At 51.1% G+C, this 16,184-nt stretch overlaps 1 protein-coding gene across 9 annotated transcripts in view; it reads left to right on the forward strand.

The window, feature by feature from the left end:
- Nucleotides 1–16,184, forward strand: part of TFDP1 (transcription factor Dp-1) — a 57,835-nt gene that overhangs the window by 27,236 nt on the left and 14,415 nt on the right. For all 9 annotated transcript variants that reach the window (XM_024231030.3, XM_024231033.3, XM_024231027.3 and 6 more), the window contains exons 3-4: nt 465–531; nt 12,463–12,569. In XM_024231030.3, the coding sequence (XP_024086798.1) occupies nt 465–531; nt 12,463–12,569 (174 nt within the window). The remainder of the gene's footprint in view (nt 1–464; nt 532–12,462; nt 12,570–16,184) is intronic.

Consider the following 16,184-nt stretch of genomic DNA (forward strand, 5'->3'; position numbering starts at 1 on the left):
CGTGTGTCCTTGCTGTTGGCTGTGCTGTCACGCGTGTGTCCTTGCTGTTGGCTGTGCTGTGACGCGTGTGTCCTTGCTGTGTGGCTGTGCTGTGACGCGTGTGTCCTTGCTGTTGGCTGTGCTCTTACCTGTGCCACACTTAAATAGAATGTGTTTAACATTCTATTGTGAACATTTTCTTCATCATTACAATCTTGATTTTTCAAGACTGTGTGGATTCTGTAAGTCATGGCTAATTCCTGGTGGACGGTGCTGTTTTGGCCCTGCAGGTGCCATGGTGATAGCGACATTCCTTCTCCGGACCTGGCGTTCTCCTGGTTGTTCCTGGAGTTGCTTGCTTAACTGTGATCCTTCTGCCTTTTTACGACGTTATTTGATAGAACCCTTGAGGGTGGTTTTAAACACCCCTAGTTTTGTAGCTCTTTTAGCTGTCGTATTTATTATTGTTTTGTTGCTTTCCGCAGGCCGGTCTAATTGAAGCCAACGGAGAACTCAAGGTCTTCATAGACCAGAACCTTAGTCCCGGGAAAGGTAAGGGCACCTGTTCTGGACACACACTTGTGTTGATGAATGCATGAAACTTCAAATGTTTATGAAGCTGTTGATGCTGAAGCCTCTTGCTAATGATGGCGTCTCCTGCATGGGCACCTTTGTGCTCCAGGAACCCAGGAGGGTGGGCGTAGGAGCCTTCTAGCATTTAGAACACAGCCTGCACACACACCAGTAGCTTTGCGGATTTTGAATTCTAAGGTATGTATACTATTTGCAAAAGTTTAGAAACGGTAGAATAATGTAAAGAAGAAATAAAGATAATTTGTTTTCTCTCCACCCAAAGATAATGACGTTTCAGCTGTGTTGTGGGCTCTTCCAGAGGCCAGCCTCACCTGTGCTGTTTGAGGAAAGATGGGCCTACCATGGTGCACGCCTTCTGCGAAGCAGGCACTTGCCACCTTTAATGCTTCGTGTGTGTATTCTACTACCTCTTGAGGAAGAGCCGTTTTTCTTGTCTCGGGGAATCCAGGGGAGGAAGTCAGCTGGAGAGGTTGAAGCCACCTCTTCCAGGGTCCCACGGTTGGCAGTTTCCGTTTTACACCTCGGAGTGGCGCTGTGGTTTACATTCGTGAAGGTGTGTGTGCTGCACGCCATTTAGAAGCTTTGATGTGCGATGCTTGGCCCCTCGTGAGAGGCTGTGCTGTGTGGATCTGGGATTGCGTGCAGGGCAGTTCATTGTGGTTTGTTGCGATATTCCTGGGAGACAAGCTTGTGGAAGAGCTTGCTTTGTCCTAAGACCTGTCTGCCTGCAGAGCCTAGCGGGTCCACTGAGTGCTCTGGTCGCAACATCCACGTGGTTGCGTCAGCCCAGGGAGGAGCCCAGAGGCCTGGATGTGTTTCTGTTTTGGGTTCCTAGAAGGAACCTTAAGATTTTTCTAATTATTCCCGTATATAAAATTAGCTTTTTTTACTCTTAACATTGTGACCCTTGTAAGTGACCTCTCAGTGCTTGTCGTGGCTCTGGGGCGTGGGAGTGTGGTGACCAGGCCCCCAGCTCTCTGCTGAGGCTTGGCCCTGCCACCTGTCCCTTTCTGTCCAGTGCTGGTGCGGGCGCCCATGGTGCCATCTGCCTCCAACCCCTACGTGCTGTGGAGCCAGGTCCAGGTGTCTCCTTGGGGCCCGTCCCTAGGTCCTGCTCTGGTCTCTTCCTTGAGAGAACTTGGCTTTGTGACCTGAGCCAGCCTGCAGCCTCCCCAGCCTCCTGCTGTCCCCGGGCCCTGCCAGAGGGAGGTGGTGGGACTGGCCCTGCTCTTCTGCTGAAGCAGGTCCTTCCCTGCCGCTTTTCTAGGAATAGGGACCACATCTACGCAGCCCTTCTAGGATTATTTATGAGCTTTTTGTCTTGATCATTTGAGGATTCACAGATTGCTTGAGAGAAATATAGTTTTAGTGTAACTAATTGAACACTTAAAAGTGCACAAGTTGCAGGCATGACATTTTCTGTTCAAGTGGTGAAGCAGAAATAACAATAAAAAAGTTCACCATTTTATTTGCTTGGAAATGATGAAGTCTGTTACTATGGTGTTGAATTTGAATTTCTCTTGTTAGGTTACACGCAGTAGGCTTTCTTACCACATGTGGGCTGTCTCCTTTTCCATTCTTACTCACAAATCTGTGCTTGAATCTGTAACAAGTTTAATTGAGCTGAAGAGTTGAATTGCAGGGATTAGGAGGGAACATATTCTGGCGTTCATGACATAGCTGAAAATGTTCTGGTTTTGACCCGGCCCAGCAGGGCCATGTATTTCCCCTCTGCTTGCCCCACGTGCCCCGGCCCCCGGATCCCTCCCAGATGAGCCTTGGGACGGTCAGTTCTTTCCCCGGATCGCCAGCAGCAGCTCTTGGGCCTCCCCTGCCCTCACCTGGTGTTGATTCCACCACACAGGTGGTAGGTTTTGTTGTTGTTGTTTTTGAGATGGAGTCTCACTCTCACCTGAGCTGGAGTGCAGTGGCGCCATCTCGGCTCACTGCAACCTCTGCCTCCCGGATTCAAACGAATCTCCTGCCTCAGCCTCCTGAGTAGCTGGGATTAGAGGTGTCCACCACCTTATCCAGCTAATTTTGTATTTTTAGTAGAGATGGGGTTTCACCATGTTGGTCAGGCTGGTTTCGAACTCCTGACCTCATGATCTGCCCGCCTTGGCCTCCCAAAGTGCTGGGATTACAGGTGGGAGCCACTGCACCCGGCCACACGTGGTTATTTTAAATTTGCTTTTGAATCAGTGACACGTTCATGTTTTAAAATTTTGAAGTATGAAAAGGTGCAGAGAGGTTTCCTTTTTTCCTCTTCTGTCCATGCAGGTGAGCACCAATGTTCACTTCCGGTGTTCGTTCCAGAGAATTCTGTTTAACAAATGGAACAGTTTGTTGGTGTTTGCATGTGTCTGTGTCAATATGTGTGCATGAGTGCATGTGAGGAATGTGTGTATCACTGTGCATATGAGGAGTGTGTGTCTGTGTACATAAGTGTGTGTCAGTGTGTGTGTGCGTGAATGCGTGTATATGTGAGGAGTGCTTGTCGGTGCGTTGTGCATGTGGATTGTGCGTGTCTGAGTGTGCATGGGTTGAGTATGTGTTGAGTGTGCATGAGTTGTGTAAGTGGATGTGAGTGTACCTGTGAGTTTGCGTGTGTGTGCATGCATGTGAGTTTGTGTGTTTGTGCATGTGAGTCGTGTGAATTGTGTGAGGAGTGTGCGTGTGGAGTGCATGTGTTGTGAGTGTGCATGAGTTCATGTGAGTTGTGTCAGTTGTGTATGCGTTTGTGAGTTGTGTGAGATGTGTGTTGTGTGCGTGAGTTGTGTGCATGTGAGATGTATGTGAGTTGTGTGTGCAAGTTGTGTGTGAGTTGTGCATGAGTTGCGTGTGAGTTGTGTGCATGTGCACGTGTTTGTGTGGAGTGTTGTGTGTTGTGTGCGTGTGCATGTGTGTGTGTTGTGTGCATGAGTTGAATGAGTTGTATGTGTGTGTTGTGTGCGAGTTGAGTATGTTGTTTGTGCATGTGTGAGTTGAGTGTGAGTTCTGATTGTGCGTGTGAGAATTGTGTGTCTGTGTGTGTGAGCATGCAGTCCTCACCTCCCCAACAGACATCCGTCTTCACTAGTGGGCCCCCCTTGCCTCTAGTTGGGAGTGGGGCGGTCCAGGCAGGGTCCTCGGCACCCTTAGGTGGAGCCGTTGCAGGTGCTTTTTGAGTTGCCCTCGGTGGTGCAAGCGAGCAAGGCTCTGCCTTCCTCCGTTTGTGCCCTGGGAGCCCAGGGCATGGTCGGTAGCACTTTGAGGGCTGTAGAGGCCTCCCTTGAGTCAGATCTTGAGGAAGGACGGGAGCTGTCCAGGTGAGAGTGGATCAGGGGAAGGTAGAGGGGACCAGCCCAGCCGAGGCTCCTCGTGGGTCCCTGGCCCTGGTCCTCCCAGCTCCGCTCCACGTCACAGCCTCCCGGGGCCACTGTGTCTCTTGCTGCTGCTGCTGTGGAGGGCCTGTGACCAGTTCCCCACTGTGTTTGTCATTGTTCTCTAGAGTAGCAGCCAGTGGGGGACGGGAACCTGGGTGGGGACTCACTACAGGACCCACCTAGCCATAGTGGGGCCGTCAGGACGGAATCTGTAGGACGGTTGGTGATGAATTCCTTTTCTGGGAAAATGCAGGTGTTGCTCTAAAAGCCTTCAGTGGGTTAGACGAGGCCCACCTGCATCGAGCACAGTCTCCTTTGCTTAACGGCTCGTCTTCAAGGAGCTCCACGGCAAGTTCTCGGCTGGCCTTTGGCTGAATAACGGGTAGAGCACCGTCAGGTTGACACGTAATATCACATCCTTCGAGGCTCAGAAAGCTGCTTTCCACCCAGAGAAACGCACCAAACTCGAGACATTTTGCATCCACAGGCTCCGCAAGGATGGGAGTCCCAATGTGGAGATTTTGACAATACATTTTACGTGGGCCATTTTAGTTGTGGCTGTTTGGGTTGCCTCTGATTGTTTCCTGAGAGCAAAATGCTGGCGTGAACATTTGCACACACACCTTGTGTGTCTGGCAGTTCCACGTGCTCACCAGCATTTGGTGGTGCTGGGTTTTTAGGCTTTCTGTGTCACAGGTGGGCTGTTACTCATATCATGCCTACGGCCCCGCATTGCTGATAGGAACTTTCCCTCTCGCTTTGCCTGGTCCACCCTGCCCCCGTCTGAGGGTGACCTGGCCCCAGGGCTGCCTGCACCCTCCTCCCTGATGTGTGCAGTCCTGCCCGGCCTGCGCCTCATCCTCAGGGAGGCCATCCGGGAGGCCACAGCTGGCCTGGAAGTGTGCTTGTCTGTCTCTGCCTCAGTGCTGCTTGTGCACCTCCTGTACCGAGGGGTGATCCAGGCTCACTGAGAATCCGCCCACACTGTTCCACACGTTTAGGCCAGGTGCAGGGGCTGACGCCAGAAATCCTGGTGCTTTGGGAGACTGCAGTGGGAGGATTGCGTGAGGCCAGGAGTTCAAGACCAGCCTGGGCAACAACGTGAGACCCCATCTCTATAAAAAATTTAAAAAAAAGGTAGCCAAGCATGGTGGCGCATGTCTATAGATAGTCCCAGCTACTTGGGAGGCTGAGGCAGGAGGATTGCTTGAGCCTGGGAGGTCGAGGCTGCAGTGAGTTGTGATTGTGCCACTGCACTCCAGCCTGAGTGACAGAGCCAGACCCTGTCTCAAATGAGTAGGCTGGGCATGGTGGCTCAAGCCTGTATCCCAGCACTTTGGGAGGCCGAGGCAGGTGGATCACCTAAGGTCAGGAGCTCAAGACCAGCCTAGCCAGCATGGTGAAACCACCTCTCCACTAAAAATATAAAAATTAGTGGGGCGCTGTGGTACACGCCTGTAATCCCAGCTACTCAGGAGGCTGAGGCAGGAGAATCACTTGAACCCTGTAGACGGAGGTTGTGGTGAACTGAGATTGCTCCACTGCACTCTAGCCTGGGTGACAGACTGAAACTCTGTCCCCAAAAAAACAAGAGTAAATGTGTACGTGTACATTTGAGCGTGCACTTTCACAGCTGGTGCCTGGAGTGTCTGTCCTCTCCATGCTTTGTGCTGGCTCCTGTCTTTAGTCACTGGGACCCTTCCAGTCATGGTTTCGGTGGCTGTGTTTTGCTACCTTTTGTTATTTGCTGCCTTTTTCTCGTAGCATGCTCATGATTTTTAACATAGTGAATCCGTGGAGAGCGCTCAGACACAGATCATGGTTGTATGCAGTGCAGGCTCACCCTGTCTGCGGTGCCAGGCCAGGCCCCTCGGTTGCTGCTCATCTGGGAGTGCCCAGCACATGTGGGCAGTTGATTATATATATCCTCTTAGCCCAGAATGACTGCTTCCTAAAGAGCATCTCCCTTTGTTGTGTCTTTACTTTCCTCCTGCTTCAATCTCATATCTGTCGGCTTTAGGGTTCTAAGTGGAGGAGGAAATTTAGTAATGATGTGTGGTCAGCAGTTTAGTGTTGCTTACGTAATTCGTTACTCGTGGTGACTGTCGCCTGCGAACTGTGCCCCTTGCCCCCCACCACACGCACTGGTCTTTGTAGAGCTGTTAGGAAGGGGGTTATAGGCAGGGAGGGTGTAAGTTTTGGTTGGCCTCTTCAAACTGCCAGCCTCCTACAAAACTGTCAGGAGAGGCCATCAGCTTTTTCTCTCTTTGTATTTCTCTGTTTTTAACCCGAAGGACATTACAAACCCAGCCTCTGTTTTTAGCCCAGTAATGACATTTCTGTGGCTGTAACCCTTGTTCCAGGTGTGAGATGATGACTCCTGGATGCAGGGTAGCCTCCCAGAGCTCTGTGTGTTTGTATAGAGAGGTTTGTGGGAGTGACTTGAGCCATGCTGTGAACTTGGAGTAGCACCCGTGTGTTCTCAGGAGCGGGTCCTGCTGGAGGCCCAGCCACGTCAGGCACAGTAGGTGTGTGATGTGTGCAACGGAGGCCTCTGATAACTGCCAGAGGATAGCTTTTGTGTGGGAGCTGCCTCAACCTGAATTCCAGGAGCTCAGGTCTCCTGAGTCTGAATGGAGTCTGGGGAGAGCAATGTCTCCGTGGAGCGGATGCCTGGCTGTGGTCGCTTAGGCAGGAGCTTCCTCCTCAGTGCTGACAACAGAGAAGAACGTTCTGTTGTGGCCAGTCAAGTGTGCACAAATGCTGCTTGCAAGCCAGCCATGGAGGCATTCACCTGCAGAGCCGCTCACGTGCAGAGCCGTTCACCTGCAGAGCCGCTCACCTGCAGAGCAGTTAACCTACAGAGCCGCTCACCTGCAGAGCCGTTCACCTGCAGAGCCCTTCACCTGCAGAGCCGCTCACCTGCAGAGGGGCTGTGCTTGGCCAGATAAGCAAACAAAATATCTCCAGCAGGGTGGGCAAAATAGTAACTCTTAGACATCTGGCTCTGACAATGTAAAGATGTTAAAATTGTTTTTCAGAAAATACAAAACTTTATGGTTTTATAATTTATCTTAAGCCCTATAGATATTAATAGAATAGGATTAGTAATGATAAAAATGTGAATACTATATTTAGACTCCTTTTTCTGTTAATGGATTAGAGCAACTGAGACCATATATATTCTTAACTAGTTTTCTTCCCAAGAAAGGAATTCTCCATTTAAAATGTTGTATATAAAATGTTTTTAATTAGTTGATTTGAAAAACACTATGTAGTGCCTTTTACAGTTGAAACAATATTATTTCTATTGAGTCAGCTTGTGGGCCATGTCTTTATGTGACTCAGCTTGTCCCTGAAATGTTAGTCCTCCTCCCTCCCATGCATAGATTATGTGTGGCAGTCCTATCAAGAAAATGTGTGGAACACTCTACTTATATTGCCAGATTAAAACTAAATGATTGGCTGGGCGTGGTGGCTCACACCTGTAGTCCCAGCACTTTGAGAGGCCAAGGTGGTGGATCGCTTGAACTCAGGAGTTCAAGACCAGTCTGGGCGATGTGGCAAAACCCTGTGTCTACAAAAAATACAAAAATTAGCTGGGTATGGTGGTATGAGCCTGTAGTACCAGCTACTTGGGAGGCTGAGGTGGGAGGATCCCTTGAACCGGGAGATGGAGGTTACAGTGAGCTGAGATTGTACAACTTCACTCCAGCCTGTGTGACAGTGAGACCCTGTCTCAAAAACAACAACTACTAATTGAAATAACATTCTATCCTGAGGTGGACAAAAAAGTGGCGGGGAGCCGCAGCCTCGCTGCCGCTGGTGCGTTTGGACTGGAATGACCACTTGGGGAAGCTGGGTGGACTCTGGGACAGCGGCCGCTGGGACCAGGGCTTCCCTGGCGGCAGGTGTGCCGAGAAAAACACACAGCATGCGGTTCAGTAATAACAAACAGCTTTTTCATATGACATCTGTGTTCATATGACCACTTGATTATAATGGCATAGCATAACAGCATTTAAGGAAATCAGCCTGATGGCTCTATGTATGGGTAAGTCTGAAACACAATGTTGGCAGAATTGCAGAATGCGAGCCATATAATATTTGTCTGTGTTTCAGAGGCACACAAAAACAATCATTTATAGCCTTAGGTTCAGCACATCCTGGAAAAGTATGAAAAATGAAGTGAGTACGTCCCCGCAGGCCCTGGGAGTTGCATGCAGGGCAGCCTCTGGGGGAGGCTGAGGATCATGGGGACTGTAATTTTATTTCTGCTCCTTATGTCTCTATGAAACTTGAAGCAAGTATGATGATAACAGTGAATTTTAAGTGTACTGGAATAAAATTGTCATGTTATTGTTTGTATTTGAAAAGTTTCTCAGTGAATAGAAACAAGAAGCCCGGCTGGGCGCGGTGGCTCACACCTGTAATCCCAGCACTTTGGGAGGCCGAGGCAGGCGGATCACCAGAGGTCAGGCGTTCAAGACCAGCCTGGCCAACATGGTGAAACCCCTTCTCTACTAAAAATACAAAAATTAGCCGGTGTAGTGGCAGGTGCCTGTAGTCCCAGCTACTCAGGAGGCTGAGGCAGGGGAATTGCTGGAACGCGGGAGGCGGAGCTTGCAGTGAGCCGAGATCATGTCACTGCACTCCAGCCTGGGCAACACAGCGAGACTCCATCTCAAAAAAAAAAAAAAAAAAAAAGCCCCACCCACCCAGGTCTGGCCCCAGAAGCCACTGCCACTGCCCTTTCCAGCCTGTACTTCTGGGTGTGGGTCTGAGATGTATTCAGAGAGGGGCCTTGCTGCTCGCTGTGGTCAGGTGGGTGTGCAAGCTCAGCCCCTATCTCAAGGCCCTTCTGAAATGCTGCTCTGGGGCCAGGCAGGGGGTATTTACCCTCAGCCTCAGGATTTCTTTCTTCTCCCTGTTACTGATGCGTGTACCCTGCCCTCTGTCCCATAGAGACTCAGCTGGTGACCCAGGGGTGCTGCTGGGTTGATGTGGTGTGCCACTCAGAGGTCCTCTGTTGGTTTGTGTCTAGGCTGGGAGGGGCCCTCTGTGCTTGGCAAGGCCTTGGGCTCTGAAACCCTTTACCTGCAGCTGGTGTGGGGGCTCAGACTCCAGGTGGACAGCAGGAGTGAGTGGGGAAGCTCAGGGGCCCTGGATGTCTGCCTGCATTTGCTCATCCTGCCCTGGGTACCAGAGGAGGGACCCTTTTCCCTCTGTGTGTTTGTCTCCCCCTTCTAATTGTGAAAACCCTTAGCAACCCACCCCGGCCTCATGGTGCTGGCCTCTGGCCCAGAGGGAGAGACCTGGTTGGAAGGACAGATGGTGTAGGCAGGCCAGCCGGCCGGCCTGTGGGTGCAGCAGATGGAGGGCAGGCCGGATGCCCTGAGGGTCTCAGCTACACTGCTGTCCCACAGCCCCACCACCACCCGAATCCCTGAGTCCTACGCACACTCCCTGCTGGGGCAGGAAAGGGGAGCCCCAGACTGGGACGCCTGAGTGCATGCTACCTGTGGTGCTGGTGGGCGGGCGCTGTGGCCGGGCCGTTCAGGATGGAAAGAGCCGCCTGGGCTGCTGATGGGGAGGACGCCTGAGTGCATGCTACCTGTGGTGCTGGTGGGCGGGCGCTGTGGCCGGGCCATTCAGGACGGAAAGAGCCACCTGGGCTGCTGATGGGGAGTGACGGTGCCACTGGCTTTTGTGAACTCGGAGGTCTGTTTCTTTCTTCACATTTATTGAAATTAGAGACTCTCTTGCAAATTTTAAAAGATGTTATCTTTGTAATGAATCAACTAAATATTCTTGAAAACTTACTGTGTACTCATCTGTACGTGAATCTGAAAAGTGTTTAATTGCGTACTTTAAATCATTCCCTGCATAGTAGAATATTATTTTTGCTTTTAAAATGCCTTTCCCTGGTAAGTATTACACAGTGTATACGTGCATCAAATCATCACTTGTACATTTTGAATATGTACAATCTTTACTTTACAATTGAATATTCTAAAAATACCTTTCACATATATGAAACAATAAAAAAGTAAATATTTGCTTTTCTTAGGATACACATCTTTATTTTTGGAAAAAAATTTCCCAAAGCAGATCATCTTCTTTTAGTTCCAGAAAAGAATTTTAAATATGTGTTGACATTGGTTGGTAAAAATACTAATATTTAACCCAGTTGAATCAAAAGGCAAATGTCTTTTTAATCACTTCCTAATGATCTGTCTTGGCCAACTTAGGTTATTAAGAGAAATTATTAAGTGTCCTTATGTAGCAGCAAAATTCATTATTTAATATATTTTAAAGAAATGCATAAAAAGCAGTAGATGTTTTTGAAATGCATGGGTTGTAAAGGGCCCCAAAATGAAACTTCGGATCGCAAAGGCAACGTATTCGAAAGTCTCACTGATGATTCGTGAGTCATTTTGGTGCTGACTGGTGGGAATGAAGGGAGATGCCTGTGGGGAGGTCCAGGGTCCTGCAGCTCTGCGGATGGGCGGCCGTCCTGGGAGGCCCGAGGTCGGATGGGCGGCTGTCCGGGGAGGCCCGAGGTGTGGCGAGATCGGGGAGTTCTTCTTTCCTGATGTTGTCGTGACCCGAAAGTCTGTCTTTTCTTCACCTGAGGGTATCGCGTATTTTCAAATGTGGGTCCATCCGCTCAGCTTCCCCAGCCGTGGGGCGGGGTGTGGGCGGCAAGCCACCCAGGTGCCGAGGCAAGAGACCGAGGACAGGAGCTGTTCCAGTATAATAAAATATAAAACAAGAATAGTTATACTAGATATAGATCTTAGATATGATTATATATGAATATCATTAATCATTAGTTTGTAGCAATTACTCTTTATTCCAATATTGTAATAATCCTCACTCTACAATCATAACCTAGGAAAAACCAGGCCATACAGAGATAGGAGCTGAGGGGACATAGTGAGGAGTGACCAGAAGACAAGTGCGAGCCTTCTGTTATGCCCAGACAGGGCCACCAGAGGGCTCCTTGGTCTAGCAGTGACGCCAGCATCTGGGAAGACACCTGTTGCCAGGCGGACCGTGGTCTAGCAGTAGCCTCAGTGTCATGGAAAAACAGCAGCTACTTAGCAGACCGGGAAAGGGAGTCTCCCTTTCCCTGGGGGAGTTTAGAGAAGACTCTACTCCTCCACCTCTTGTGGAGGGCCTGACATTAGTTAGGCTCGCCCGCAGTTATCTGGAGGCCTAACCTTCTCCTTGTGATGCTGTGCTTCAGTGGTCACGCTCCTAGTCCGCCTTCATGTTCCATCCTGTACACCTGGCTCTGCCGTCTAGATAGCAGTAGTAAATTAGCGAAAGTACTAAAAGTCTGATATGCAGAAATAATGGCGTAAGCTGTCTCTCTCTCTCCTCTCTCTCTCTGCCTCGGCTGCCAGGCAGGGAAGGGCCCCCTGTCGAGTGGAGACGTGACCCACGTGACCTTACCTATCATTGGAGATGGCTCACACTCCTTATCTTGCCCCTTTGTCTTGTATCCAATAAATATCAGCGCAGCCAGACATTCGGGGCCACTACCGGTCTCTGCGACTTGGTGGTAGTGGTCCCCCGGGCCCAGCTGCCTTTTCTTTTATCTCTTTGTCTTGTGTCTTTACTTCTACACTCTCTCATCTCCGCACACAGGGAGAGACCCACCGACCCTGTGGGGCTGGTCCCTACAGCGGGGCACTGTGAGCCCCTTGCTGCCTCTGTGTGGCCACCCACCCTTCCAGTGTTGCCCTGACCCCCCTCCCGGGCTGTGCTGACCACCCAGGCCTCCCACCTTGTTTCCCAGGGTGCTCGCTACTACCTGGTTTACAGTTTCTCTGTTTAGTTCTCTCTGCCCGCTGATGCCAGTTTTTGAACTTTATCATTACTACTTCTGTTTATGTGTAAATGTTCCGGGACTTTTATCCACTGCCCTGTCCCTAGGACCTTTTGCATACTGCTGTTGGAAGAGAGAGGCTTCACATCTCCTGCAGAGGGGTCTCCCACTTGCTTCACCAGTGTTCTGAGGGCACCTGCGTGTTAAGAGGCACAGCCTCCGTGGAAGGCACACTCCTTCCTAGGAACAAATGTGGTTCTCCTTCCTAAGGAAAAGTGGATTATCAGATTTCCAAACTAGTTTTGCAGCCTTATAGAGAAATGTTGGGATAAAAATTCTAGTTTTAAAATTCTGTTCCATAATTGTCATAGAATCACAGACTTTTCCAGGCCGTGGTCCCCACCAGCACGTTCCATAGCAGACGTCGCTGAGGGGCTGGAGCAGTGGATGATCAGCCTGGGTCACCTGGGTGGCATCAGCGCCGCCCTGCGGCCCTCCCCTTACGGGTTTACATTGGGAATTAAGCTTCATGGAGGTGTTTGCTCTTGAGCCATGGATTTGAGACAGTACAAGTGGGGAAAGCTAAGCATCTCTAATTGCAAACAACGTCTTGCATTTAGAACGGTCCCTTGTAGCCTTAACTTAGAAAAGGAGTCTCGCCCTTGACCTGGTGTCCTTGTGTTGCAGGTGTGGTGTCCCTCGTGGCCGTTCACCCCTCCACCGTCAACCCGCTTGGGAAACAGCTCTTGCCAAAAACCTTTGGACAGTCCAATGTCAACATTGCCCAGCAAGTGGTAAGGCTCCCGCAGGAGCGGACAGTTGGGATCTCGGTGTGGGGTCGGGATTGGATGAGCCGTGTGGTTGGGGGTGTTCCCAGGCATGCCTGGATTTGGGCTCCGGTTGCAGCATGGGGCCTTTCCCTCATCAGGAGGCCCGTGGCCAGTGCTAGATTTTCCACAGCCCTCTGCAGCTGCCTGCGTGTTGTTGTGGGAGAGGTGATGGCACCCACAGCACTCCTGTGTGCCCCAGCCCATGCCATCCTTCCAGTAACTGGAGGGTGGTGGGTGGAGCTGCGGCCCCGACCAGAGGCAGCTTCCTCTTAGTGTCAGAGTTCAAAGCTCTTCATCTAACAAGGGCTTCTTACGTGATGTGGCCGAGCGTTGGCCGTGGCCCTCCTGGAGACATCAGGCTGGGAAGCCAGTGGCCGTGGCTGTGCGTTGGCCCCGGGGCAGTGACAGGGCAGATGCTGCTCCCTCGGCCACACACAGGAGAGGGGCGCGTGGGCATTGGGAAGTGGCGCATCCCCCCTCCCCAGGCTGCTGCTGGCCAACTGATGCTGCTCCTCATAATGCTGCTTCCTGTCTCGTGTCCGCCCTCTGCGTCCTTGCTGGTGGCAGCCTATTGGAGACAGGGAGCCCACACAGAATCCTGACCTCACCAGAAATGGGGCCCCAGGCACTTGGTGGGCAGGTTTGGCTGTGACTGGAGCTGGCGGTGAGGGACACAGCCATACCAAGGCTAGGCCGGGCTTCCAGTCCTTCCTTAGGACTTGTTTATGGTGCCTGAGGGCTCCTTCCTGGTCCTGAGATGATGCTCTGGCCCCGCCTGGGCAGCTGCCCGAGCCCTGTTCCTGCCAACCCTGGGCTTTGGTGATGCGGCACCTCTCACACCCTGGCCTCCTGGCCCACTCCACCCCCTCACCCTGCTCCGCCTGTGCTGTTGCCCAGTCCTCTTACAAGGATTGAACACCTCCGGGTGGGATGAGAACCTGTCCGTTCACTGTCACCAGGTGTCTCTCAAGCATCCCCAGGTGTCCTCACGTGTCTCTAGGGTGTCCTCAGGTGTCTCTCACATGTCCTTGGGTATCTCCCAGGCATCCTCACCTGTCCCCAGGTGTCCCCAAGTGTCTCTCAGGCATCCCCAGGGGGGATCCCCATGAGAGACACATCCCCATCCTCATGTGTCTCTCAGGGGTCCTCAGGTATCTCTCACATGTCCCCAGGTGTCTCTCAGGGTGTCTCTCACGTGTCCTCAGGTGTTTCTCAGGTGTCTCTCACATGTCCTCAGGTGTCTCTCACGTGTCCTCAGGTGTCTCCTCACGTGTCCTCAGGTGTCTCTCACGTGTCCTCAGGTGTGTCACAGGTGTCCTCACATGTCCTCAGGTGTCCCTCAGGTGTCTCTCAGGTGTCCCTCAGGTGTCTCTCAGGTGTCTCTCACGTGTCTCTCAGGTGTCTCTCATGTGTCCTCAGGTGTCTCTCACGTGTCCTCAGGTGTTTCTCAGGTGTCTCTCACGTGTCCTCAGGTGTCTCTCAGGTGTCTCTCACGTGTCCTCAGGTGTCTCTCACGTGTCCTCAGGTGTCTCTCAGGTGTCTCTCACGTGTCCTCAGGTGTCTCTCAGGTGTCTGTCACGTGTCCTCAGGTGTCTCTCACGTGTCCTCAGGGGTGTCTCACGTGTCCTCAGGTGTCTCTCACGTGTCTCTCACGTGTCCTCAGGTGTCTCTCACGTGTCTCTCACGTGTCCTCAGGTGTCTCTCACGTGTCCTCAGGTGTCTCTCAGGTGTCTCTCACGTGTCCTCAGGTGTTTCTCACGTCTCTCACATGTCCTCAGGTGTCTCTCACGTGTCCTCAGGTGTTTCTCAGGTGTCTCTCAGTGTCCTCAGGTGTTTCTCAGGTGTCTCTCACGTGTCCTCAGGTGTCTCTCACGTGTCCTCAGGTGTTTCTCAGGTGTCTCTCACGTGTCCTCAGGTGTTTCTCAGGTGTCTCTCACGTGTCCTCAGGTGTCTCTCACGTGTCCTCAGGTGTCTCTCACGTGTCCTCAGGTGTTCTCAGGTGTCTCTCACGTGTCCTCAGGTGTCTCTCACGTGTCCTCAGGTGTCTCTCACGTGTGCTCAGGTGTCTCTCACGTGTCCTCAGGTGTCTCTCAGGTGTCTCTCACGTGTCCTCAGGTGTCTCTCAGGTGTCCCCAGGTGTCTCTCATGGATACCCAGGCATCCTCAGGTGTCCCTGGCCCTGTGGAGAGCTCTCTGTACTGAGCTGTTTTCTGTTGTCTAGGGCATCTCCCTTTGGTCTAATCATGTTTTCTTCAGAGAACAATGACCACATACCAGGGATATTTTGGTCATTTTTGCACTTTAGTCTTTATTTTATATGCATTCCTGCTATTTCCATTTATTTAAATACACTTGAAATTCTCTAGGTTCTTTAACAGATGTTAGGATATGAGTTTTAAGAGAGAGTGGCTTGTGGGTCACAGCCTTGAGGGATCTGAGCAGGATTGCCTTCCCTGCGCTCCCTTCCCGGCGTCCCGCTTCCCTGCGCCCCGCTTCCCTGTGCCCCCCCCTCCCCGTGTGTGCTCCCACACAGCTGTCCTGAATGAGCAGTTCCAGATCCCAGGCAGCTTTTGTGGCCCCCTTTCCTGCCAGTGGAAGGTGACAAAAACCTCACTCTGCAGAAGTTTTGTGGCCATTGAAAGTAGCGGTTTGTGGAAGCCCTACCATGTTACACAGCAGATCACGGCTTTTCAACCACGTTACACAGCAGATCACAGCTTTTCAGTAAATGCCATTTTGATAAAAGCTAAAAATTCAGTTTTTGTTTTGCTTGATAATTAGATTATCGGTTTGGTTATAAGTGGATTGGGAATTATAAGTTTGATTTTATAGGTGCTATATATCATCGCAGAGTTTATCTGGGTGAATAATTGTAGCACCACTTCCGTCTTTACTGCCGGTATGAATACACTGGAGGAAAATGAATGAGAAGATTATCTTATTGATGTGCTTTAAACTTCGTCACTGAAAGTCAAGTTCCTGATTTAAATTCAGCTGTTCGGGTGGAGTTTGTCATTGCTGTTTTGTGCTTTGCAAAATCCCAGTGATAGGAATTAAAGCTGACAAATGGCAAATGTCTCTTAAACCTTTTAATATACCAGAGGTTTACAAAAAACTGGACTGGCTCATTCTGACGCGAGGGGTGGGACTCAGTCCGGGTGTGTGAGTGAAAGCGGTGGGGGGGTCATGAGGTCTCTGACCTTCACCAGTCAGCAGGCTCAGGGCTTGTCAAGGTCAGGGTCTTTTGAGATGCAAATGCTTGTGAAGCCTTCGGTGCTGCAAAGCTTAGCACATACACAGGAAAGCGTGCAGGACAGATGTGCTCAGCTGGCAGGAGCAGTGGCCTGTGTGAGCCCCTGGGGAGAAGCAGCCCCCACCCAGGCCTGTGTCCCAGAAGTCGGCATCTGTGGTCACAGTGGCCTTTCCTTTGCAGCTGCGCCACTGGCCCTGTCTCTCTGGACACTGCAGTTAACCTTGGTCCATCTCTAGGATTCTGTGTCTGAGTGGGGTCACACTACACGGAGACATTGTAATCTCAGTTTTTAGAGTGTGTGAAATTAAGGTGCAAAAAGTGTGCTC

Source organism: Pongo abelii, chromosome 14, assembly GCF_028885655.2.
Source record: "Pongo abelii isolate AG06213 chromosome 14, NHGRI_mPonAbe1-v2.0_pri, whole genome shotgun sequence".
Taxonomy (NCBI): Eukaryota; Metazoa; Chordata; class Mammalia; order Primates; family Hominidae; genus Pongo; species Pongo abelii.